The 23,250-nt window shown below is 45.1% G+C and overlaps 1 protein-coding gene across 1 annotated transcript in view; it reads left to right on the forward strand.

Moving 5' to 3' along the window:
- The window catches only part of ADAM33 (ADAM metallopeptidase domain 33), a 53,220-nt gene extending 30,705 nt beyond the window's left edge, over positions 1 to 22,515 (forward strand). Inside the window, exon 14 of the mRNA XM_072132655.1 lies at positions 22,100 to 22,515. Within this exon, the coding sequence (XP_071988756.1) occupies positions 22,100 to 22,215 (116 nt within the window). The 3' untranslated portion in view covers positions 22,216 to 22,515. The remainder of the gene's footprint in view (positions 1 to 22,099) is intronic.
- Positions 22,516 to 23,250: the final 735 nt, after the last annotated feature.

Raw genomic sequence — 23,250 nt, forward strand, 5'->3', positions numbered from 1 at the left:
TCTATACTGCTGTGTGACTGAGAGAATCCTTCCTGTATCCTCTTCTATGTTATTATGTCACTGTCTCCCTCTATACTGCTGTGTGACTGAGAGAATCCTTCCTGTGTCCTCTTCTATGTTATTGTGTCACTGTCTCCCTCTATACTGCTGTGTGACTGAGAGAATCCTTCCTGTGTCCTCTTCTATGTTATTGTGTCACTGTCTCTCTCTATACTGCTGTGTGACTGAGAGAATCCTTCCTGTGTCCTCTTCTATGTTATTGTGTCACTGTCTCCCTCTATACTGCTGTGTGACTGAGAGAATCCTTCCTGTGTCCTCTTCTATGTTATTGTGTCACTGTCTCCCTCTATACTGCTGTGTGACTGAGAGAATCCTTCCTGTGTCCTCTTCTATGTTATTGTGTCACTGTCTCCCTCTATACTGCTGTGTGACTGAGAGAATCCCTCCTGTGCCCTCTTCTATGTTATTGTGTCACTGTCTCTCTCTATACTGCTGTGTGACTGAGAGAATCCCTCCTGTGCCCTCTTCTATGTTATTGTGTCACTGTCTCCCTCTATACTGCTGTGTGACTGAGAGAATCCCTCCTGTGCCCTCTTCTATGTTATTATGTCACTGTCTCCCTCTATACTGCTGTGTGATTGAGAGAATCCTTCCTGTGTCCTCTTCTATGTTATTGTGTCACTGTCTCCCTCTACACTGCTGTGTGACTGTGAGAATCCTTCCTGTATCCTCTTCTATGTTATTATGTCACTGTCTCCCTCTATACTGCTGTGTGACTGAGAGAATCCTTCCTGTGTCCTCTTCTATGTTATTGTGTCACTGTCTCCCTCTATACTGCTGTGTGACTGAGAGAATCCTTCCTGTGTCCTCTTCTATGTTATTGTGTCACTGTCTCTCTCTATACTGCTGTGTGACTGAGAGAATCCTTCCTGTGTCCTCTTCTATGTTATTGTGTCACTGTCTCCCTCTATACTGCTGTGTGACTGAGAGAATCCTTCCTGTATCCTCTTCTATGTTATTATGTCACTGTCTCCCTCTATACTGCTGTGTGACTGAGAGAATCCTTCCTGTGTCCTCTTCTATGTTATTGTGTCACTGTCTCCCTCTATACTGCTGTGTGACTGAGAGAATCCTTCCTGTGTCCTCTTCTATGTTATTGTGTCACTGTCTCTCTCTATACTGCTGTGTGACTGAGAGAATCCTTCCTGTGTCCTCTTCTATGTTATTGTGTCACTGTCTCCCTCTATACTGCTGTGTGACTGAGAGAATCCTTCCTGTGTCCTCTTCTATGTTATTGTGTCACTGTCTCCCTCTATACTGCTGTGTGACTGAGAGAATCCTTCCTGTGTCCTCTTCTATGTTATTGTGTCACTGTCTCCCTCTATACTGCTGTGTGACTGAGAGAATCCCTCCTGTGCCCTCTTCTATGTTATTGTGTCACTGTCTCTCTCTATACTGCTGTGTGACTGAGAGAATCCCTCCTGTGCCCTCTTCTATGTTATTGTGTCACTGTCTCCCTCTATACTGCTGTGTGACTGAGAGAATCCCTCCTGTGCCCTCTTCTATGTTATTATGTCACTGTCTCCCTCTATACTGCTGTGTGATTGAGAGAATCCTTCCTGTGTCCTCTTCTATGTTATTGTGTCACTGTCTCCCTCTACACTGCTGTGTGACTGTGAGAATCCTTCCTGTGTCCTCTTCTATGTTATTGTGTCACTGTCTCCCTCTATACTGCTGTGTGACTGAGAGAATCCCTCCTGTGCCCTCTTCTATGTTATTGTGTCACTGTCTCCCTCTATACTGCTGTGTGACTGAGAGAATCCTTCCTGTGACCTCTTCTATGTTATTATGTCACTGTCTCCCTCTATACTGCTGTGTGACTGAGAGAATCCTTCCTGTGTCCTCTTCTATGTTATTGTGTCACTGTCTCCCTCTATACTGCTGTGTGACTGAGAGAATCCTTCCTGTGTCCTCTTCTACGTTATTGTGTCACTGTCTCCCTCTATACTGCTGTGTGACGGAGAGAATCCTTCCTGTGTCCTCTTCTATGTTATTGTGTCACTGTCTCCCTCTGTACTGCTGTGTGACTGAGAGAATCCTTCCTGTGTCCTCTTCTATATCATTGTGTCACTGTCTCCCTCTATACTGCTGTGTGACTGAGAGAATCCTTCCTGTATCCTCCTCTATGTTATTATGTCACTGTCTCCCTCTATACTGCTGTGTGACTGAGAGAATCCTTCCTGTGTCCTCTTCTATGTTATTGTGTCACTGTTTCCCTCTATACTGCTGTGTGACTGAGAGAATCCTTCCTGTGACCTCTTCTATGTTATTGTGTCACTGTCTCCCTCTATACTGCTGTGTGACTGAGAGAATCCTTCCTGTGTCCTCTTCTACGTTATTGTGTCACTGTCTCCCTCTATACTGCTGTGTGACGGAGAGAATCCTTCCTGTGTCCTCTTCTATGTTATTGTGTCACTGTCTCCCTCTGTACTGCTGTGTGACTGAGAGAATCCTTCCTGTGTCCTCTTCTATATCATTGTGTCACTGTCTCCCTCTATACTGCTGTGTGACTGAGAGAATCCTTCCTGTATCCTCCTCTATGTTATTATGTCACTGTCTCCCTCTATACTGCTGTGTGACTGAGAGAATCCTTCCTGTGTCCTCTTCTATGTTATTGTGTCACTGTTTCCCTCTATACTGCTGTGTGACTGAGAGAATCCTTCCTGTGACCTCTTCTATGTTATTGTGTCACTGTCTCCCTCTATACTGCTGTGTGACTGAGAGAATCCTTCCTGTGTCCTCTTCTATGTTATTGTGTCACTGTCTCCCTCTATACTGCTGTGTGACTGAGAGAATCCTTCCTGTGTCCTCGTCTATGTTATTATGTCACTGTCTCCCTCTATACTGCTGTGTGACTGAGAGAATCCTTCCTGTATCCTCTTCTATGTCATTGTGTCACTGTCTCCCTCTATACTGCTGTGTGACTGAGAGAATCCTTCCTGTGTCCTCTTCTATGTTATTGTGTCACTGTCTCCCTCTATACTGCTGTGTGACTGAGAGAATCCTTCCTGTGTCCTCTTCTATGTTATTGTGTCACTGTCTCCCTCTATACTGCTGTGTGACTGAGAGAATCCTTCCTGTATCCTCTTCTATGTTATTGTGTCACTGTCTCCCTCTATACTGCTGTGTGACTGAGAGAATCCTTCCTGTGTCCTCTTCTATGTTATTGTGTCACTGTCTCACTCTATACTGCTGTGTGACTGAGAGAATCCTTCCTGTGTCCTCTTCTTTGTTATTGTGTCACTGTCTCCCTCTATACTGCTGTGTGACTGAGAGAATCCTTCCTGTGTCCTCTTCTATGTTATTGTGTCACTGTCTCCCTCTATACTGCTGTGTGACTGAGAGAATCCTTCCTGTGTCCTCTTCTATGTTATTGTGTCACTGTCTCCCTCTACACTGCTGTGTGACTGTGAGAATCCTTCCTGTGTCCTCTTCTATGTTATTGTGTCACTGTCTCCCTCTATACTGCTGTGTGACTGAGAGAATCCTTCCTGTGTCCTCTTCTATGTTATTGTGTCACTGTCTCCCTCTATACTGCTGTGTGACTGAGAGAATCCTTCCTGTGTCCTCTTCTATGTTATTGTGTCACTGTCTCCCTCTATACTGCTGTGTGACTGAGAGAATCCTTCCTGTGTCCTCTTCTATGTTATTGTGTCACTGTCTCCCTCTATACTGCTGTGTGACTGTGAGAATCCTTCCTGTGTCCTCTTCTATGTTATTGTGTCACTGTCTCCCTCTATACTGCTGTGTGACTGAGAGAATCCTTCCTGTGTCCTCTTCTATGTTATTGTGTCACTGTCTCCCTCTATACTGCTGTGTGACTGAGAGAATCCTTCCTGTGTCCTCTTCTATGTTATTGTGTCACTGTCTCCCTCTATACTGCTGTGTGACTGTGAGAATCCTTCCTGTGTCCTCTTCTATGTTATTGTGTCACTGTCTCCCTCTATACTGCTGTGTGACTGAGAGAATCCTTCCTGTGTCCTCTTCTATGTTATTGTGTCACTGTCTCCCTCTACACTACTGTGTGACTGAGAGAATCCTTCCTGTGTCCTCTTCTATGTTATTGTGTCACTGTCTCCCTCTATACTGCTGTGTGACTGAGAGAATCCCTCCTGTGTCCTCTTCTATATCATTGTGTCACTGTCTCCCTCTATACTGCTGTGTGACTGAGAGAATCCTTCCTGTGTCCTCTTCTATGTTATTGTGTCACTGTCTCCCTCTGTACTGCTGTGTGACTGAGAGAATCCTTCCTGTATCCTCTTCTATGTTATTGTGTCACTGTCTCTCTCTATACTGCTGTGTGACTGAGAGATTCCTTCCTGTATCCTCTTCTATGTTATTGTGTCACTGTCTCCCTCTATACTGCTGTGTGACTGAGAGAATCCTTCCTGTGTCCTCTTCTATGTTATTGTGTCACTGTCTCCCTCTGTACTGCTGTGTGACTGAGAGAATCCTTCCTGTATCCTCTTCTATGTTATTGTGTCACTGTCTCTCTCTATACTGCTGTGTGACTGAGAGAATCCTTCCTGTGTCCTCTTCTATGTTATTATGTCACTGTCTCCCTCTATACTGCTGTGTGACTGAGAGAATCCTTCCTGTATCCTCTTCTATGTTATTGTGTCACTGTCTCCCTCTATACTGCTGTGTGACTGAGAGATTCCTTCCTGTATCCTCTTCTATGTTATTGTGTCACTGTCTCTCTCTATACTGCTGTGTGACTGAGAGATTCCTTCCTGTATCCTCTTCTATGTTATTGTGTCACTGTCTCCCTCTATACTGCTGTGTGACTGAGAGAATCCTTCCTGTGTCCTCTTCTATGTTATTGTGTCACTGTCTCCCTCTATACTGCTGTGTGACTGAGAGAATCCTTCCTGTGTCCTCTTCTATGTTATTGTGTCACTGTCTCCCTCTATACTGCTGTGTGACTGAGAGAATCCTTCCTGTGTCCTCTTCTATGTTATTGTGTCACTGTCTCCCTCTATACTGCTGTGTGACTAAGAGAATCCTTCCTGTGTCCTCTTCTATGTTATTGTGTCACTGTCTCCCTCTATACTGCTGTGTGACTGAGAGAATCCTTCCTGTGTCCTCTTCTATGTTATTGTGTCACTGTCTCCCTCTATACTGCTGTGTGACTGAGAGAATCCTTCCTGTGTCCTCTTCTATGTTATTATGTCACTGTCTCCCTCTATACTGCTGTGTGACTGAGAGAATCCTTCCTGTATCCTCTTCTATGTTATTATGTCACTGTCTCCCTCTATACTGCTGTGTGACTGAGAGAATCCTTCCTGTGTCCTCTTCTATGTTATTGTGTCACTGTCTCCCTCTATACTGCTGTGTGACTGAGAGAATCCTTCCTGTGTCCTCTTCTATGTTATTGTGTCACTGTCTCCCTCTATACTGCTGTGTGACTGAGAGATTCCTTCCTGTGTCCTCTTCTATGTTATTGTGTCACTGTCTCACTCTATACTGCTGTGTGACTGAGAGAATCCTTCCTGTCCTCGTCTATGTTACTGTGTCACTGTCTCCCTCTATACTGCTGTGTGACTGAGAGAATCCTTCCTGTATCCTCTTCTATGTTATTGTGTCACTGTCTCCCTCTATACTGCTGTGTGACTGAGAGAATCCTTCCTGTATCCTCTTCTATGTTATTGTGTCACTGTCTCCCTCTATACTGCTGTGTGACTGAGAGAATCCTTCCTGTGTCCTCTTCTATGTTATTGTGTCACTGTCTCCCTCTATACTGCTGTGTGACTGAGAGAATCCTTCCTGTGTCCTCTTCTATGTTATTGTGTGACTGTCTCCCTCTATACTGCTGTGTGACTGAGAGAATCCTTCCTGTGTCCTCTTCTATGTTATTGTGTCACTGTCTCCCTCTATACTGCTGTGTGACTGAGAGAATCCTTCCTGTGTCCTCTTCTATGTTATTGTGTCACTGTCTCCCTCTATACTGCTGTGTGACTGAGAGAATCCTTCCTGTGTCCTCTTCTATGTTATTGTGTCACTGTCTCCCTCTATACTGCTGTGTGACTGAGAGAATCCTTCCTGTGTCCTCTTCTATGTTATTGTGTCACTGTCTCCCTCTATACTGCTGTGTGACTGAGAGAATCCTTCCTGTGTCCTCTTCTATGTTATTGTGTCACTGTCTCCCTCTATACTGCTGTGTGACTGAGAGAATCCTTCCTGTGTCCTCTTCTATGTTATTATGTCACTGTCTCCCTCTATACTGCTGTGTGACTGAGAGAATCCTTCCTGTGTCCTCTTCTATGTTATTATGTCACTGTCTCCCTCTATACTGCTGTGTGACTGAGAGAATCCTTCCTGTGTCCTCTTCTATGTTATTATGTCACTGTCTCTCTCTATACTGCTGTGTGACTGAGAGAATCCTTCCTGTGTCCTCTTCTATGTCATTGTGTCACTGTCTCCCTCTATACTGCTGTGTGACTGAGAGAATCCTTCCTGTATCCTCTTCTATGTTATTATGTCACTGTCTCCCTCTATACTGCTGTGTGACTGAGAGAATCCTTCCTGTATCCTCTTCTATGTTATTGTGTCACTGTCTCCCTCTATACTGCTGTGTGACTGAGAGAATCCTTCCTGTGTCCTCTTCTATGTTATTATGTCACTGTCTCCCTCTATACTGCTGTGTGACTGAGAGAATCCTTCCTGTATCCTCTTCTATGTTATTGTGTCACTGTCTCCCTCTATACTGCTGTGTGACTGAGAGAATCCTTCCTGTATCCTCTTCTATGTTATTGTGTCACTGTCTCCCTCTATACTGCTGTGTGACTGAGAGAATCCTTCCTGTGTCCTCTTCTATGTTATTGTGTCACTGTCTCCCTCTATACTGCTGTGTGACTGAGAGAATCCTTCCTGTGTCCTCTTCTATGTTATTGTGTCACTGTCTCCCTCTATACTGCTGTGTGACTGAGAGAATCCTTCCTGTGTCCTCTTCTATGTTATTGTGTCACTGTCTCTCTCTATACTGCTGTGTGACTGAGAGAATCCTTCCTGTGTCCTCTTCTATGTTATTGTGTCACTGTCTCCCTCTATACTGCTGTGTGACTGAGAGAATCCTTCCTGTATCCTCTTCTATGTTATTATGTCACTGTCTCCCTCTATACTGCTGTGTGACTGAGAGAATCCTTCCTGTGTCCTCTTCTATGTTATTGTGTCACTGTCTCCCTCTATACTGCTGTGTGACTGAGAGAATCCTTCCTGTGTCCTCTTCTATGTTATTGTGTCACTGTCTCCCTCTATACTGCTGTGTGACTGAGAGAATCCTTCCTGTGTCCTCTTCTATGTTATTGTGTCACTGTCTCCCTCTATACTGCTGTGTGACTGAGAGAATCCTTCCTGTATCCTCTTCTATGTTATTATGTCACTGTCTCCCTCTATACTGCTGTGTGACTGAGAGAATCCTTCCTGTGTCCTCTTCTATGTTATTGTGTCACTGTCTCCCTCTATACTGCTGTGTGACTGAGAGAATCCTTCCTGTGTCCTCTTCTATGTTATTGTGTCACTGTCTCTCTCTATACTGCTGTGTGACTGAGAGAATCCTTCCTGTGTCCTCTTCTATGTTATTGTGTCACTGTCTCCCTCTATACTGCTGTGTGACTGAGAGAATCCTTCCTGTGTCCTCTTCTATGTTATTGTGTCACTGTCTCCCTCTATACTGCTGTGTGACTGAGAGAATCCTTCCTGTGTCCTCTTCTATGTTATTGTGTCACTGTCTCCCTCTATACTGCTGTGTGACTGAGAGAATCCCTCCTGTGCCCTCTTCTATGTTATTGTGTCACTGTCTCTCTCTATACTGCTGTGTGACTGAGAGAATCCCTCCTGTGCCCTCTTCTATGTTATTGTGTCACTGTCTCCCTCTATACTGCTGTGTGACTGAGAGAATCCCTCCTGTGCCCTCTTCTATGTTATTATGTCACTGTCTCCCTCTATACTGCTGTGTGATTGAGAGAATCCTTCCTGTGTCCTCTTCTATGTTATTGTGTCACTGTCTCCCTCTACACTGCTGTGTGACTGTGAGAATCCTTCCTGTATCCTCTTCTATGTTATTATGTCACTGTCTCCCTCTATACTGCTGTGTGACTGAGAGAATCCTTCCTGTGTCCTCTTCTATGTTATTGTGTCACTGTCTCCCTCTATACTGCTGTGTGACTGAGAGAATCCTTCCTGTGTCCTCTTCTATGTTATTGTGTCACTGTCTCTCTCTATACTGCTGTGTGACTGAGAGAATCCTTCCTGTGTCCTCTTCTATGTTATTGTGTCACTGTCTCCCTCTATACTGCTGTGTGACTGAGAGAATCCTTCCTGTATCCTCTTCTATGTTATTATGTCACTGTCTCCCTCTATACTGCTGTGTGACTGAGAGAATCCTTCCTGTGTCCTCTTCTATGTTATTGTGTCACTGTCTCCCTCTATACTGCTGTGTGACTGAGAGAATCCTTCCTGTGTCCTCTTCTATGTTATTGTGTCACTGTCTCTCTCTATACTGCTGTGTGACTGAGAGAATCCTTCCTGTGTCCTCTTCTATGTTATTGTGTCACTGTCTCCCTCTATACTGCTGTGTGACTGAGAGAATCCTTCCTGTGTCCTCTTCTATGTTATTGTGTCACTGTCTCCCTCTATACTGCTGTGTGACTGAGAGAATCCTTCCTGTGTCCTCTTCTATGTTATTGTGTCACTGTCTCCCTCTATACTGCTGTGTGACTGAGAGAATCCCTCCTGTGCCCTCTTCTATGTTATTGTGTCACTGTCTCTCTCTATACTGCTGTGTGACTGAGAGAATCCCTCCTGTGCCCTCTTCTATGTTATTGTGTCACTGTCTCCCTCTATACTGCTGTGTGACTGAGAGAATCCCTCCTGTGCCCTCTTCTATGTTATTATGTCACTGTCTCCCTCTATACTGCTGTGTGATTGAGAGAATCCTTCCTGTGTCCTCTTCTATGTTATTGTGTCACTGTCTCCCTCTACACTGCTGTGTGACTGTGAGAATCCTTCCTGTGTCCTCTTCTATGTTATTGTGTCACTGTCTCCCTCTATACTGCTGTGTGACTGAGAGAATCCCTCCTGTGCCCTCTTCTATGTTATTGTGTCACTGTCTCCCTCTATACTGCTGTGTGACTGAGAGAATCCTTCCTGTGACCTCTTCTATGTTATTATGTCACTGTCTCCCTCTATACTGCTGTGTGACTGAGAGAATCCTTCCTGTGTCCTCTTCTATGTTATTGTGTCACTGTCTCCCTCTATACTGCTGTGTGACTGAGAGAATCCTTCCTGTGTCCTCTTCTACGTTATTGTGTCACTGTCTCCCTCTATACTGCTGTGTGACGGAGAGAATCCTTCCTGTGTCCTCTTCTATGTTATTGTGTCACTGTCTCCCTCTGTACTGCTGTGTGACTGAGAGAATCCTTCCTGTGTCCTCTTCTATATCATTGTGTCACTGTCTCCCTCTATACTGCTGTGTGACTGAGAGAATCCTTCCTGTATCCTCCTCTATGTTATTATGTCACTGTCTCCCTCTATACTGCTGTGTGACTGAGAGAATCCTTCCTGTGTCCTCTTCTATGTTATTGTGTCACTGTTTCCCTCTATACTGCTGTGTGACTGAGAGAATCCTTCCTGTGACCTCTTCTATGTTATTGTGTCACTGTCTCCCTCTATACTGCTGTGTGACTGAGAGAATCCTTCCTGTGTCCTCTTCTACGTTATTGTGTCACTGTCTCCCTCTATACTGCTGTGTGACGGAGAGAATCCTTCCTGTGTCCTCTTCTATGTTATTGTGTCACTGTCTCCCTCTGTACTGCTGTGTGACTGAGAGAATCCTTCCTGTGTCCTCTTCTATATCATTGTGTCACTGTCTCCCTCTATACTGCTGTGTGACTGAGAGAATCCTTCCTGTATCCTCCTCTATGTTATTATGTCACTGTCTCCCTCTATACTGCTGTGTGACTGAGAGAATCCTTCCTGTGTCCTCTTCTATGTTATTGTGTCACTGTTTCCCTCTATACTGCTGTGTGACTGAGAGAATCCTTCCTGTGACCTCTTCTATGTTATTGTGTCACTGTCTCCCTCTATACTGCTGTGTGACTGAGAGAATCCTTCCTGTGTCCTCTTCTATGTTATTGTGTCACTGTCTCCCTCTATACTGCTGTGTGACTGAGAGAATCCTTCCTGTGTCCTCGTCTATGTTATTATGTCACTGTCTCCCTCTATACTGCTGTGTGACTGAGAGAATCCTTCCTGTATCCTCTTCTATGTCATTGTGTCACTGTCTCCCTCTATACTGCTGTGTGACTGAGAGAATCCTTCCTGTGTCCTCTTCTATGTTATTGTGTCACTGTCTCCCTCTATACTGCTGTGTGACTGAGAGAATCCTTCCTGTGTCCTCTTCTATGTTATTGTGTCACTGTCTCCCTCTATACTGCTGTGTGACTGAGAGAATCCTTCCTGTATCCTCTTCTATGTTATTGTGTCACTGTCTCCCTCTATACTGCTGTGTGACTGAGAGAATCCTTCCTGTGTCCTCTTCTATGTTATTGTGTCACTGTCTCACTCTATACTGCTGTGTGACTGAGAGAATCCTTCCTGTGTCCTCTTCTTTGTTATTGTGTCACTGTCTCCCTCTATACTGCTGTGTGACTGAGAGAATCCTTCCTGTGTCCTCTTCTATGTTATTGTGTCACTGTCTCCCTCTATACTGCTGTGTGACTGAGAGAATCCTTCCTGTGTCCTCTTCTATGTTATTGTGTCACTGTCTCCCTCTACACTGCTGTGTGACTGTGAGAATCCTTCCTGTGTCCTCTTCTATGTTATTGTGTCACTGTCTCCCTCTATACTGCTGTGTGACTGAGAGAATCCTTCCTGTGTCCTCTTCTATGTTATTGTGTCACTGTCTCCCTCTATACTGCTGTGTGACTGAGAGAATCCTTCCTGTGTCCTCTTCTATGTTATTGTGTCACTGTCTCCCTCTATACTGCTGTGTGACTGAGAGAATCCTTCCTGTGTCCTCTTCTATGTTATTGTGTCACTGTCTCCCTCTATACTGCTGTGTGACTGTGAGAATCCTTCCTGTGTCCTCTTCTATGTTATTGTGTCACTGTCTCCCTCTATACTGCTGTGTGACTGAGAGAATCCTTCCTGTGTCCTCTTCTATGTTATTGTGTCACTGTCTCCCTCTATACTGCTGTGTGACTGAGAGAATCCTTCCTGTGTCCTCTTCTATGTTATTGTGTCACTGTCTCCCTCTATACTGCTGTGTGACTGTGAGAATCCTTCCTGTGTCCTCTTCTATGTTATTGTGTCACTGTCTCCCTCTATACTGCTGTGTGACTGAGAGAATCCTTCCTGTGTCCTCTTCTATGTTATTGTGTCACTGTCTCCCTCTACACTACTGTGTGACTGAGAGAATCCTTCCTGTGTCCTCTTCTATGTTATTGTGTCACTGTCTCCCTCTATACTGCTGTGTGACTGAGAGAATCCCTCCTGTGTCCTCTTCTATATCATTGTGTCACTGTCTCCCTCTATACTGCTGTGTGACTGAGAGAATCCTTCCTGTGTCCTCTTCTATGTTATTGTGTCACTGTCTCCCTCTGTACTGCTGTGTGACTGAGAGAATCCTTCCTGTATCCTCTTCTATGTTATTGTGTCACTGTCTCTCTCTATACTGCTGTGTGACTGAGAGATTCCTTCCTGTATCCTCTTCTATGTTATTGTGTCACTGTCTCCCTCTATACTGCTGTGTGACTGAGAGAATCCTTCCTGTGTCCTCTTCTATGTTATTGTGTCACTGTCTCCCTCTGTACTGCTGTGTGACTGAGAGAATCCTTCCTGTATCCTCTTCTATGTTATTGTGTCACTGTCTCTCTCTATACTGCTGTGTGACTGAGAGAATCCTTCCTGTGTCCTCTTCTATGTTATTATGTCACTGTCTCCCTCTATACTGCTGTGTGACTGAGAGAATCCTTCCTGTATCCTCTTCTATGTTATTGTGTCACTGTCTCCCTCTATACTGCTGTGTGACTGAGAGATTCCTTCCTGTATCCTCTTCTATGTTATTGTGTCACTGTCTCTCTCTATACTGCTGTGTGACTGAGAGATTCCTTCCTGTATCCTCTTCTATGTTATTGTGTCACTGTCTCCCTCTATACTGCTGTGTGACTGAGAGAATCCTTCCTGTGTCCTCTTCTATGTTATTGTGTCACTGTCTCCCTCTATACTGCTGTGTGACTGAGAGAATCCTTCCTGTGTCCTCTTCTATGTTATTGTGTCACTGTCTCCCTCTATACTGCTGTGTGACTGAGAGAATCCTTCCTGTGTCCTCTTCTATGTTATTGTGTCACTGTCTCCCTCTATACTGCTGTGTGACTAAGAGAATCCTTCCTGTGTCCTCTTCTATGTTATTGTGTCACTGTCTCCCTCTATACTGCTGTGTGACTGAGAGAATCCTTCCTGTGTCCTCTTCTATGTTATTGTGTCACTGTCTCCCTCTATACTGCTGTGTGACTGAGAGAATCCTTCCTGTGTCCTCTTCTATGTTATTATGTCACTGTCTCCCTCTATACTGCTGTGTGACTGAGAGAATCCTTCCTGTATCCTCTTCTATGTTATTATGTCACTGTCTCCCTCTATACTGCTGTGTGACTGAGAGAATCCTTCCTGTGTCCTCTTCTATGTTATTGTGTCACTGTCTCCCTCTATACTGCTGTGTGACTGAGAGAATCCTTCCTGTGTCCTCTTCTATGTTATTGTGTCACTGTCTCCCTCTATACTGCTGTGTGACTGAGAGATTCCTTCCTGTGTCCTCTTCTATGTTATTGTGTCACTGTCTCACTCTATACTGCTGTGTGACTGAGAGAATCCTTCCTGTCCTCGTCTATGTTACTGTGTCACTGTCTCCCTCTATACTGCTGTGTGACTGAGAGAATCCTTCCTGTATCCTCTTCTATGTTATTGTGTCACTGTCTCCCTCTATACTGCTGTGTGACTGAGAGAATCCTTCCTGTATCCTCTTCTATGTTATTGTGTCACTGTCTCCCTCTATACTGCTGTGTGACTGAGAGAATCCTTCCTGTGTCCTCTTCTATGTTATTGTGTCACTGTCTCCCTCTATACTGCTGTGTGACTGAGAGAATCCTTCCTGTGTCCTCTTCTATGTTATTGTGTGACTGTCTCCCTCTATACTGCTGTGTGACTGAGAGAATCCTTCCTGTGTCCTCTTCTATGTTATTGTGTCACTGTCTCCCTCTATACTGCTGTGTGACTGAGAGAATCCTTCCTGTGTCCTCTTCTATGTTATTGTGTCACTGTCTCCCTCTATACTGCTGTGTGACTGAGAGAATCCTTCCTGTGTCCTCTTCTATGTTATTGTGTCACTGTCTCCCTCTATACTGCTGTGTGACTGAGAGAATCCTTCCTGTGTCCTCTTCTATGTTATTGTGTCACTGTCTCCCTCTATACTGCTGTGTGACTGAGAGAATCCTTCCTGTGTCCTCTTCTATGTTATTGTGTCACTGTCTCCCTCTATACTGCTGTGTGACTGAGAGAATCCTTCCTGTGTCCTCTTCTATGTTATTATGTCACTGTCTCCCTCTATACTGCTGTGTGACTGAGAGAATCCTTCCTGTGTCCTCTTCTATGTTATTATGTCACTGTCTCCCTCTATACTGCTGTGTGACTGAGAGAATCCTTCCTGTGTCCTCTTCTATGTTATTATGTCACTGTCTCTCTCTATACTGCTGTGTGACTGAGAGAATCCTTCCTGTGTCCTCTTCTATGTCATTGTGTCACTGTCTCCCTCTATACTGCTGTGTGACTGAGAGAATCCTTCCTGTATCCTCTTCTATGTTATTATGTCACTGTCTCCCTCTATACTGCTGTGTGACTGAGAGAATCCTTCCTGTATCCTCTTCTATGTTATTGTGTCACTGTCTCCCTCTATACTGCTGTGTGACTGAGAGAATCCTTCCTGTGTCCTCTTCTATGTTATTATGTCACTGTCTCCCTCTATACTGCTGTGTGACTGAGAGAATCCTTCCTGTATCCTCTTCTATGTTATTGTGTCACTGTCTCCCTCTATACTGCTGTGTGACTGAGAGAATCCTTCCTGTATCCTCTTCTATGTTATTGTGTCACTGTCTCCCTCTATACTGCTGTGTGACTGAGAGAATCCTTCCTGTGTCCTCTTCTATGTTATTGTGTCACTGTCTCCCTCTATACTGCTGTGTGACTGAGAGAATCCTTCCTGTGTCCTCTTCTATGTTATTGTGTCACTGTCTCCCTCTATACTGCTGTGTGACTGAGAGAATCCTTCCTGTGTCCTCTTCTATGTTATTGTGTCACTGTCTCTCTCTATACTGCTGTGTGACTGAGAGAATCCTTCCTGTGTCCTCTTCTATGTTATTGTGTCACTGTCTCCCTCTATACTGCTGTGTGACTGAGAGAATCCTTCCTGTATCCTCTTCTATGTTATTATGTCACTGTCTCCCTCTATACTGCTGTGTGACTGAGAGAATCCTTCCTGTGTCCTCTTCTATGTTATTGTGTCACTGTCTCCCTCTATACTGCTGTGTGACTGAGAGAATCCTTCCTGTGTCCTCTTCTATGTTATTGTGTCACTGTCTCCCTCTATACTGCTGTGTGACTGAGAGAATCCTTCCTGTGTCCTCTTCTATGTTATTGTGTCACTGTCTCCCTCTATACTGCTGTGTGACTGAGAGAATCCTTCCTGTATCCTCTTCTATGTTATTATGTCACTGTCTCCCTCTATACTGCTGTGTGACTGAGAGAATCCTTCCTGTGTCCTCTTCTATGTTATTGTGTCACTGTCTCCCTCTATACTGCTGTGTGACTGAGAGAATCCTTCCTGTGTCCTCTTCTATGTTATTGTGTCACTGTCTCTCTCTATACTGCTGTGTGACTGAGAGAATCCTTCCTGTGTCCTCTTCTATGTTATTGTGTCACTGTCTCCCTCTATACTGCTGTGTGACTGAGAGAATCCTTCCTGTGTCCTCTTCTATGTTATTGTGTCACTGTCTCCCTCTATACTGCTGTGTGACTGAGAGAATCCTTCCTGTGTCCTCTTCTATGTTATTGTGTCACTGTCTCCCTCTATACTGCTGTGTGACTGAGAGAATCCCTCCTGTGCCCTCTTCTATGTTATTGTGTCACTGTCTCTCTCTATACTGCTGTGTGACTGAGAGAATCCCTCCTGTGCCCTCTTCTATGTTATTGTGTCACTGTCTCCCTCTATACTGCTGTGTGACTGAGAGAATCCCTCCTGTGCCCTCTTCTATGTTATTATGTCACTGTCTCCCTCTATACTGCTGTGTGATTGAGAGAATCCTTCCTGTGTCCTCTTCTATGTTATTGTGTCACTGTCTCCCTCTACACTGCTGTGTGACTGTGAGAATCCTTCCTGTATCCTCTTCTATGTTATTATGTCACTGTCTCCCTCTATACTGCTGTGTGACTGAGAGAATCCTTCCTGTGTCCTCTTCTATGTTATTGTGTCACTGTCTCCCTCTATACTGCTGTGTGACTGAGAGAATCCTTCCTGTGTCCTCTTCTATGTTATTGTGTCACTGTCTCTCTCTATACTGCTGTGTGACTGAGAGAATCCTTCCTGTGTCCTCTTCTATGTTATTGTGTCACTGTCTCCCTCTATACTGCTGTGTGACTGAGAGAATCCTTCCTGTATCCTCTTCTATGTTATTATGTCACTGTCTCCCTCTATACTGCTGTGTGACTGAGAGAATCCTTCCTGTGTCCTCTTCTATGTTATTGTGTCACTGTCTCCCTCTATACTGCTGTGTGACTGAGAGAATCCTTCCTGTGTCCTCTTCTATGTTATTGTGTCACTGTCTCTCTCTATACTGCTGTGTGACTGAGAGAATCCTTCCTGTGTCCTCTTCTATGTTATTGTGTCACTGTCTCCCTCTATACTGCTGTGTGACTGAGAGAATCCTTCCTGTGTCCTCTTCTATGTTATTGTGTCACTGTCTCCCTCTATACTGCTGTGTGACTGAGAGAATCCTTCCTGTGTCCTCTTCTATGTTATTGTGTCACTGTCTCCCTCTATACTGCTGTGTGACTGAGAGAATCCCTCCTGTGCCCTCTTCTATGTTATTGTGTCACTGTCTCTCTCTATACTGCTGTGTGACTGAGAGAATCCCTCCTGTGCCCTCTTCTATGTTATTGTGTCACTGTCTCCCTCTATACTGCTGTGTGACTGAGAGAATCCCTCCTGTGCCCTCTTCTATGTTATTATGTCACTGTCTCCCTCTATACTGCTGTGTGATTGAGAGAATCCTTCCTGTGTCCTCTTCTATGTTATTGTGTCACTGTCTCCCTCTACACTGCTGTGTGACTGTGAGAATCCTTCCTGTGTCCTCTTCTATGTTATTGTGTCACTGTCTCCCTCTATACTGCTGTGTGACTGAGAGAATCCCTCCTGTGCCCTCTTCTATGTTATTGTGTCACTGTCTCCCTCTATACTGCTGTGTGACTGAGAGAATCCTTCCTGTGACCTCTTCTATGTTATTATGTCACTGTCTCCCTCTATACTGCTGTGTGACTGAGAGAATCCTTCCTGTGTCCTCTTCTATGTTATTGTGTCACTGTCTCCCTCTATACTGCTGTGTGACTGAGAGAATCCTTCCTGTGTCCTCTTCTACGTTATTGTGTCACTGTCTCCCTCTATACTGCTGTGTGACGGAGAGAATCCTTCCTGTGTCCTCTTCTATGTTATTGTGTCACTGTCTCCCTCTGTACTGCTGTGTGACTGAGAGAATCCTTCCTGTGTCCTCTTCTATATCATTGTGTCACTGTCTCCCTCTATACTGCTGTGTGACTGAGAGAATCCTTCCTGTATCCTCCTCTATGTTATTATGTCACTGTCTCCCTCTATACTGCTGTGTGACTGAGAGAATCCTTCCTGTGTCCTCTTCTATGTTATTGTGTCACTGTTTCCCTCTATACTGCTGTGTGACTGAGAGAATCCTTCCTGTGACCTCTTCTATGTTATTGTGTCACTGTCTCCCTCTATACTGCTGTGTGACTGAGAGAATCCTTCCTGTGTCCTCTTCTACGTTATTGTGTCACTGTCTCCCTCTATACTGCTGTGTGACGGAGAGAATCCTTCCTGTGTCCTCTTCTATGTTATTGTGTCACTGTCTCCCTCTGTACTGCTGTGTGACTGAGAGAATCCTTCCTGTGTCCTCTTCTATATCATTGTGTCACTGTCTCCCTCTATACTGCTGTGTGACTGAGAGAATCCTTCCTGTATCCTCCTCTATGTTATTATGTCACTGTCTCCCTCTATACTGCTGTGTGACTGAGAGAATCCTTCCTGTGTCCTCTTCTATGTTATTGTGTCACTGTTTCCCTCTATACTGCTGTGTGACTGAGAGAATCCTTCCTGTGACCTCTTCTATGTTATTGTGTCACTGTCTCCCTCTATACTGCTGTGTGACTGAGAGAATCCTTCCTGTGTCCTCTTCTATGTTATTGTGTCACTGTCTCCCTCTATACTGCTGTGTGACTGAGAGAATCCTTCCTGTGTCCTCGTCTATGTTATTATGTCACTGTCTCCCTCTATACTGCTGTGTGACTGAGAGAATCCTTCCTGTATCCTCTTCTATGTCATTGTGTCACTGTCTCCCTCTATACTGCTGTGTGACTGAGAGAATCCTTCCTGTGTCCTCTTCTATGTTATTGTGTCACTGTCTCCCTCTATACTGCTGTGTGACTGAGAGAATCCTTCCTGTGTCCTCTTCTATGTTATTGTGTCACTGTCTCCCTCTATACTGCTGTGTGACTGAGAGAATCCTTCCTGTATCCTCTTCTATGTTATTGTGTCACTGTCTCCCTCTATACTGCTGTGTGACTGAGAGAATCCTTCCTGTGTCCTCTTCTATGTTATTGTGTCACTGTCTCACTCTATACTGCTGTGTGACTGAGAGAATCCTTCCTGTGTCCTCTTCTTTGTTATTGTGTCACTGTCTCCCTCTATACTGCTGTGTGACTGAGAGAATCCTTCCTGTGTCCTCTTCTATGTTATTGTGTCACTGTCTCCCTCTATACTGCTGTGTGACTGAGAGAATCCTTCCTGTGTCCTCTTCTATGTTATTGTGTCACTGTCTCCCTCTACACTGCTGTGTGACTGTGAGAATCCTTCCTGTGTCCTCTTCTATGTTATTGTGTCACTGTCTCCCTCTATACTGCTGTGTGACTGAGAGAATCCTTCCTGTGTCCTCTTCTATGTTATTGTGTCACTGTCTCCCTCTATACTGCTGTGTGACTGAGAGAATCCTTCCTGTGTCCTCTTCTATGTTATTGTGTCACTGTCTCCCTCTATACTGCTGTGTGACTGAGAGAATCCTTCCTGTGTCCTCTTCTATGTTATTGTGTCACTGTCTCCCTCTATACTGCTGTGTGACTGTGAGAATCCTTCCTGTGTCCTCTTCTATGTTATTGTGTCACTGTCTCCCTCTATACTGCTGTGTGACTGAGAGAATCCTTCCTGTGTCCTCTTCTATGTTATTGTGTCACTGTCTCCCTCTATACTGCTGTGTGACTGAGAGAATCCTTCCTGTGTCCTCTTCTATGTTATTGTGTCACTGTCTCCCTCTATACTGCTGTGTGACTGTGAGAATCCTTCCTGTGTCCTCTTCTATGTTATTGTGTCACTGTCTCCCTCTATACTGCTGTGTGACTGAGAGAATCCTTCCTGTGTCCTCTTCTATGTTATTGTGTCACTGTCTCCCTCTACACTACTGTGTGACTGAGAGAATCCTTCCTGTGTCCTCTTCTATGTTATTGTGTCACTGTCTCCCTCTATACTGCTGTGTGACTGAGAGAATCCCTCCTGTGTCCTCTTCTATATCATTGTGTCACTGTCTCCCTCTATACTGCTGTGTGACTGAGAGAATCCTTCCTGTGTCCTCTTCTATGTTATTGTGTCACTGTCTCCCTCTGTACTGCTGTGTGACTGAGAGAATCCTTCCTGTATCCTCTTCTATGTTATTGTGTCACTGTCTCTCTCTATACTGCTGTGTGACTGAGAGATTCCTTCCTGTATCCTCTTCTATGTTATTGTGTCACTGTCTCCCTCTATACTGCTGTGTGACTGAGAGAATCCTTCCTGTGTCCTCTTCTATGTTATTGTGTCACTGTCTCCCTCTGTACTGCTGTGTGACTGAGAGAATCCTTCCTGTATCCTCTTCTATGTTATTGTGTCACTGTCTCTCTCTATACTGCTGTGTGACTGAGAGAATCCTTCCTGTGTCCTCTTCTATGTTATTATGTCACTGTCTCCCTCTATACTGCTGTGTGACTGAGAGAATCCTTCCTGTATCCTCTTCTATGTTATTGTGTCACTGTCTCCCTCTATACTGCTGTGTGACTGAGAGATTCCTTCCTGTATCCTCTTCTATGTTATTGTGTCACTGTCTCTCTCTATACTGCTGTGTGACTGAGAGATTCCTTCCTGTATCCTCTTCTATGTTATTGTGTCACTGTCTCCCTCTATACTGCTGTGTGACTGAGAGAATCCTTCCTGTGTCCTCTTCTATGTTATTGTGTCACTGTCTCCCTCTATACTGCTGTGTGACTGAGAGAATCCTTCCTGTGTCCTCTTCTATGTTATTGTGTCACTGTCTCCCTCTATACTGCTGTGTGACTGAGAGAATCCTTCCTGTGTCCTCTTCTATGTTATTGTGTCACTGTCTCCCTCTATACTGCTGTGTGACTAAGAGAATCCTTCCTGTGTCCTCTTCTATGTTATTGTGTCACTGTCTCCCTCTATACTGCTGTGTGACTGAGAGAATCCTTCCTGTGTCCTCTTCTATGTTATTGTGTCACTGTCTCCCTCTATACTGCTGTGTGACTGAGAGAATCCTTCCTGTGTCCTCTTCTATGTTATTATGTCACTGTCTCCCTCTATACTGCTGTGTGACTGAGAGAATCCTTCCTGTATCCTCTTCTATGTTATTATGTCACTGTCTCCCTCTATACTGCTGTGTGACTGAGAGAATCCTTCCTGTGTCCTCTTCTATGTTATTGTGTCACTGTCTCCCTCTATACTGCTGTGTGACTGAGAGAATCCTTCCTGTGTCCTCTTCTATGTTATTGTGTCACTGTCTCCCTCTATACTGCTGTGTGACTGAGAGATTCCTTCCTGTGTCCTCTTCTATGTTATTGTGTCACTGTCTCACTCTATACTGCTGTGTGACTGAGAGAATCCTTCCTGTCCTCGTCTATGTTACTGTGTCACTGTCTCCCTCTATACTGCTGTGTGACTGAGAGAATCCTTCCTGTATCCTCTTCTATGTTATTGTGTCACTGTCTCCCTCTATACTGCTGTGTGACTGAGAGAATCCTTCCTGTATCCTCTTCTATGTTATTGTGTCACTGTCTCCCTCTATACTGCTGTGTGACTGAGAGAATCCTTCCTGTGTCCTCTTCTATGTTATTGTGTCACTGTCTCCCTCTATACTGCTGTGTGACTGAGAGAATCCTTCCTGTGTCCTCTTCTATGTTATTGTGTGACTGTCTCCCTCTATACTGCTGTGTGACTGAGAGAATCCTTCCTGTGTCCTCTTCTATGTTATTGTGTCACTGTCTCCCTCTATACTGCTGTGTGACTGAGAGAATCCTTCCTGTGTCCTCTTCTATGTTATTGTGTCACTGTCTCCCTCTATACTGCTGTGTGACTGAGAGAATCCTTCCTGTGTCCTCTTCTATGTTATTGTGTCACTGTCTCCCTCTATACTGCTGTGTGACTGAGAGAATCCTTCCTGTGTCCTCTTCTATGTTATTGTGTCACTGTCTCCCTCTATACTGCTGTGTGACTGAGAGAATCCTTCCTGTGTCCTCTTCTATGTTATTGTGTCACTGTCTCCCTCTATACTGCTGTGTGACTGAGAGAATCCTTCCTGTGTCCTCTTCTATGTTATTATGTCACTGTCTCCCTCTATACTGCTGTGTGACTGAGAGAATCCTTCCTGTGTCCTCTTCTATGTTATTATGTCACTGTCTCCCTCTATACTGCTGTGTGACTGAGAGAATCCTTCCTGTGTCCTCTTCTATGTTATTATGTCACTGTCTCTCTCTATACTGCTGTGTGACTGAGAGAATCCTTCCTGTGTCCTCTTCTATGTCATTGTGTCACTGTCTCCCTCTATACTGCTGTGTGACTGAGAGAATCCTTCCTGTATCCTCTTCTATGTTATTATGTCACTGTCTCCCTCTATACTGCTGTGTGACTGAGAGAATCCTTCCTGTGTCCTCTTCTATGTTATTATGTCACTGTCTCTCTCTATACTGCTGTGTGACTGAGAGAATCCTTCCTGTGTCCTCTTCTATGTCATTGTGTCACTGTCTCCCTCTATACTGCTGTGTGACTGAGAGAATCCTTCCTGTATCCTCTTCTATGTTATTATGTCACTGTCTCCCTCTATACTGCTGTGTGACTGAGAGAATCCTTCCTGTGTCCTCTTCTATGTCATTGTGTCACTGTCTCCCTCTATACTGCTGTGTGACTGAGAGAATCCTTCCTGTATCCTCTTCTATGTTATTATGTCACTGTCTCCCTCTATACTGCTGTGTGACTGAGAGAATCCTTCCTGTGTCCTCTTCTATGTCATTGTGTCACTGTCTCCCTCTATACTGCTGTGTGACTGAGAGAATCCTTCCTGTGTCCTCTTTTATGTTATTGTCTCACTGTCTCCCTCTATACTGCTGTGTGACTGAGAGAATCCTTCCTGTATCCTCTTCTATGTTATTGTGTCACTGTCTCCCTCTATACTGCTGTGTGACTGAGAGAATCCTTCCTGTATCCTCTTCTATGTTATTGTGTCACTGTCTCCCTCTATACTGCTGTGTGACTGAGAGAATCCTTCCTGTGTCCTCTTCTATGTTATTGTGTCACTGTCTCTCTCTATACTGCTGTGTGACTGAGAGAATCCCTCCATGTTATTTTTCCATATATTTTTGGATTTTTTGCCCTGACCCTGTGTCCTCCTGCCTGCAGTCGGGAAGGTGTCGTTGTTCCTGTGTCTGGTCATCTCCTTCTTGGCTCTGATCATCGTCTGCAGGAAGATTAGCTGTAGATCAGGACACAAGCGGATGAAGCGGCGGGGGTCCTGAGAGGGGTCCGGGCACTGCTGATGGTTCAGTCCCATGTAATGGAGGATGTGAGGCCGCCCTGTGATGTCACATCTCTCATCTGTAGTTTATGGGGGTCCTCTGTCACGTTCTCCCAGTCAGACGTGGTCTCAGGAGATGGAAGGGACCAGCATGAAGATGACCACTACTTGTATGCGCATCGTCCTGCAACATGCTGGGAGTTGTAGTTTCCCCACGCTAGAGGATGGATCCGTCCGGGTAATGGGTGGTCATCATTTACAGACTCCTGTACTAACACATTAACTACCATCATACATAACACCGCTAACGGGGGTGTAGTCAGGGGGGAGGGGGATGTAGTCAGGGGGTAGGGTGATGTAGTCAGGGCGAGGGGGATGTAGCCAGGGGGGAAGGGGATGTAGTCAGGGGGGAAGGGGATGAAGTCAGGGGGAGAGGGATGTAGTCAGGGGGGAGGGGGATGTAGTCAGGGGGAGAGGGGATGTAGTCAGGGGGAGAGGGGGATGTAGTCAGGGGGAGAGGGGGATGTAGTCAGGGGGAGAGGGGGATGTAGTCAGGGGGAGAGGGGGATGTAGTCAGGGGGGGAAGGGGATGTAGTCAGGGGGCGAGGGGGATGTAGTCAGGGGGCGAGGGGGATGTAGTCAGGGGGGAAGGGGATGTAGTCAGAGGGAAGGGGATGTAGTCAGAGGGAAGGGGATGTAGTCAGGGGCGAGGGGGATGTAGTCAGAGGGAAGGGGATGTAGTCAGGGGGGAGGGGGATGTAGGTGAAGAGGAATCATTGTATATAGGTATATAAAAGGTATATATGTTGTATAACACAAAATACATATCTGATGCTTTATATTATGGTGATGTATGGAATATGTACAGAAACCTGTGGCACTACAAGCTCCAGCACATCAGCCACAACAGAGAGGCTGCAGTGTGTGGCCTGGACACTAGATGGCAGCAGCTGTCATTGTTATGATTATTTACTATAGGTGGGCGCCCTCTGCTGGACAGAGCCTGTAACCTTCCCCTGCGGTATAGAGTAGGAGG

Source organism: Engystomops pustulosus, chromosome 1 (assembly GCF_040894005.1).
Source record: "Engystomops pustulosus chromosome 1, aEngPut4.maternal, whole genome shotgun sequence".
NCBI lineage: Eukaryota > Metazoa > Chordata > Amphibia > Anura > Leptodactylidae > Engystomops > Engystomops pustulosus.